Here is a 3,129-nt window from a genome sequence, read left to right as displayed (position 1 = left end):
CTTTGGTGAAATTTTCTGTTAAATAGGTTTTTAGGTATGCTTATAGGCCAGGTCAAGCCTTATTAAAGGCCGGCCCAAGCCTTAAAATTTGGCATATTGATAGGCCACAAGCTAGACTTGGGCCACGAAAAAAGAATGTAGGCTAGGCTTGGGCCACACAAAGCCTAGCTCGGCCCGGCCTATTTCCACCCTTAACGACAAGCTTCAAGAACGCAACACTATTGGTGTGTGAGATTTTGACCCTTCCATCCATTGATTGCTGATGAGTCATGGTGACATGTATGTTTTTATTTATGTGTATTTTCTAAATTTGAAAATTCTTCAATAAAGAGAATTTGATCAGTGCAACAATGATAAGCCGGAGACTTCATTGTAATTTGTCATAAAAATTGTGATTTTTAATATTTTCAATGTGATTTTCCTCTATTTATTTTTTTTACATAGATTTTCCTCTATTTATTAAAAAAGGAAAGGTTAAACCTAGCTTTACGTAACTTAATCGATAAAAGTGGCGAGGGAAGCTTTGAACAACCTATTTATTCATCCATTTTAGATTAGATGAACCCTAAAAAATAGCCACGTTTTTAACTATGTAAGACTTTTCTTTCAAAATAAAAAACCTATGTAAGACTTTACTTTGTTAAATTATTAAATCATTATAATACTTTTCATGGTCTTTTTTTTTTCATGGTCCTTTGTGCGTATTTCATGTTTGATCTATTTTTCCAGATGTAAAAAAAAAAATCATGGAACACACATGCAATAAAAGCATACACGTTAATAATTGAAAAAATCTTATATTTTGGTCAAGGTAGTTTTATTTTTCCTTGAATACCACAATTAATTACTGATTCAATTATTCAAAGATACGTTCAAAAAAAAAGTTTATTCAAAGATATGTTTATATATAAGAAAAAACCAATAAGTGCAATATATTTTTCAATTAAACTATTTCCAAACTCCTACCAATTTCTTATTACATAGTCCTTAAAACATTATTTTATTATTCAACTTTTTTATTACTATCCCATTACAAGATTCCGTGTATGAACAAAACATCTTTCTTCTATGCATTGCCCATAACGAATACGGTAATTTCTCTAACAACATGATTAATGCTCTAATTAAATCGTGACGTAATTAATTTTCATAAACTCATTTTATTTTTTTGTAGACCTAATTATCGTTACACGTAGATGTCGCTGATTAACAAAATTCTCTAACAAATAATAGTAATAAATTAATAATAATAATTACATTTAATTATTTTTCAAAAAATAAAAATTAAGATTGAGTCAACAACCCATTAACCGTAGACTCTCACGTTCCACACTTCCACGCACACACCTATAAATACCTTCACATCACTTCAAACGTTTCAAACTAACTCATAACCGAAATTGAAGAGAGAGGTTTTAGAGAGAGAAAGAGAGGTTTTAGAGAGAGAAAGTGAGAGCGATGGTGGAGTTTGCTTCCTCTGATTCTCACAAGCGAGAATCCAACGGCTTCCTCGTCACGCTATCGGCGATCATGGCTCTGTTGGCCAAGCGAGCCAGCCGTCTGAGGCTGAAATCGTCGTCATCGGCGACGAAATCGATCGACGACGACGAGTGGAGAATCGATCTGAGGTCACCGAAGCCGTGGCCGAAGAAGCTACTGAGCAGCAAGGCTCTGTTCGGTTGCGGCAAGAAGAAGGAATCGGACGGCGGAGAAGGCTGGGGAAACGGCGGCGTTTGGCAGAGGGAGATCTTGATGGGAGGGAAGTGTGAGCCGTTGGATTACTCCGGCGTGATTTACTACGACGTCAACGGGAAGCAGACCAACGAACTCCCTCTCCGTTCACCACGCGCCAGTCCGATGCCTGGTTATCTCACTCGCAATCGCCACCAGTAAGCGCGCGTGCGACGATGGATTTTGGACTGGCACGTGTGGCTTGTGTTCGCACGCGTAGTTTTTTATTTTTTGGATTTATCGTCGTTTAGCGTTGTAGGTTGTTTCGTTTCGATGGTGAAACTGAAAAAAGTTAGTCAGTTGTATAGTTTGTGATGTTCTTTCTGCGTGTGTGAGCTTGATGAAGTCATGAAGTAAAAATACATTTACTATTTAGATTTATTGATATAGTAAACTAGTATATCTTTCAATTTCAAGTCTTATAAGAAGAGTTCTTGAGTTTGCGTCTCTGTAAATGAAGCTTTGCAGCTAAATCCAAGTATTTGTCCGAGAGAGTTTTTATAGTGATATCACTTTTTTGCCCTTTGAATAGGAAAGGGAAGTCTAAGTGGCGATTAGTACCATGTTTGGTTCTATTCTAAAATGAAATGCTTTGGAATCACTTTTGTGTGGTTAGAAGTTACTATAAGTTTTAGTATTTCTAAATAAATGTGAATTGAATTTGATACGAATGGTGAAGTCATACGTGCACGAATTGTGATTTTAGTACTGATGAGAGAATTTGATTTTCTATGTTTGGATTGTGTGTTATGTGTTCAATTGATCTTTACTTGCGCATTCACTTACTTTTTGGAGTGTTTGCTTGCTTCATAGTGTCCACTGAATGTGGCTGCTGGCTGGTTTGGCGATATGATAGAGCCACTAGGGGTGAAGGTTAAAAGGTGAATTAAAGTACTGGCTTATGAATCGCTTACTTAGTCAATATGTGAGATTGAAGCACTAATGCATGTTTACTGTTATCAAATAAATTAAACAACATATAAATTAAGTTATATAAAATACTTTTTCAAAGGAGCTATTCTTGTGAGTTTTAAATCAATGCGTTATTCATGAATAAATTTGGTTGATCAATATAATTCGTAACTTACTAGTAAGAGATAAAAGGAATTTAGGGAAAAAATAAGTATTTGATCTGGTCCAATCCGAATCTGATTCTCTGAGTCATTTAATTTAAAAATCAAAAAACTAAAAAAAAGTGAATGGAAGATTCCTAGCTTGTCAAACTGCTCTTTAGTCAAGTACGTTACATTATGTCACTCATGAATAAAAATTAGGCTATTAAAGAGTCAATTAATAACATGGTTTTAAAAACCGGACCGGACCGGTCGGTTGAACCGGATGGACCGGGAACCGGAGTACTGAACGGTCCAAAGAGGTGAAAAAAACGGATCAGTACAG

The 3,129-nt window shown here is 35.6% G+C and overlaps 1 protein-coding gene across 1 annotated transcript; it reads left to right on the top strand.

Annotated features, from left to right (window-relative positions):
* Positions 1-1,386: 1,386 nt before the first annotated feature.
* On the top strand, positions 1,387-2,238 carry LOC130715708 (uncharacterized). The gene has a single exon (XM_057565827.1). It carries the CDS (start codon positions 1,459-1,461, stop codon positions 1,891-1,893), a length of 435 nt encoding a protein of 144 aa, XP_057421810.1. The 5' UTR covers positions 1,387-1,458; the 3' UTR covers positions 1,894-2,238.
* Positions 2,239-3,129: the final 891 nt, after the last annotated feature.

This window comes from Lotus japonicus, chromosome 4 (genome assembly GCF_012489685.1).
Source record: "Lotus japonicus ecotype B-129 chromosome 4, LjGifu_v1.2".
NCBI lineage: Eukaryota > Viridiplantae > Streptophyta > Magnoliopsida > Fabales > Fabaceae > Lotus > Lotus japonicus.
The sequence above is the reverse complement of the archived record's forward strand: the minus strand, read 5'-3'. Positions and strand labels throughout refer to the sequence as shown.

Excerpts from the sequence above, each read along its gene's own strand:
- LOC130715708 (XM_057565827.1), top strand. The coding sequence starts at position 1,459 with ATGGTGGAGTTTGCTTCCTCTGATTCTCACAAGCGAGAATCCAACGGC.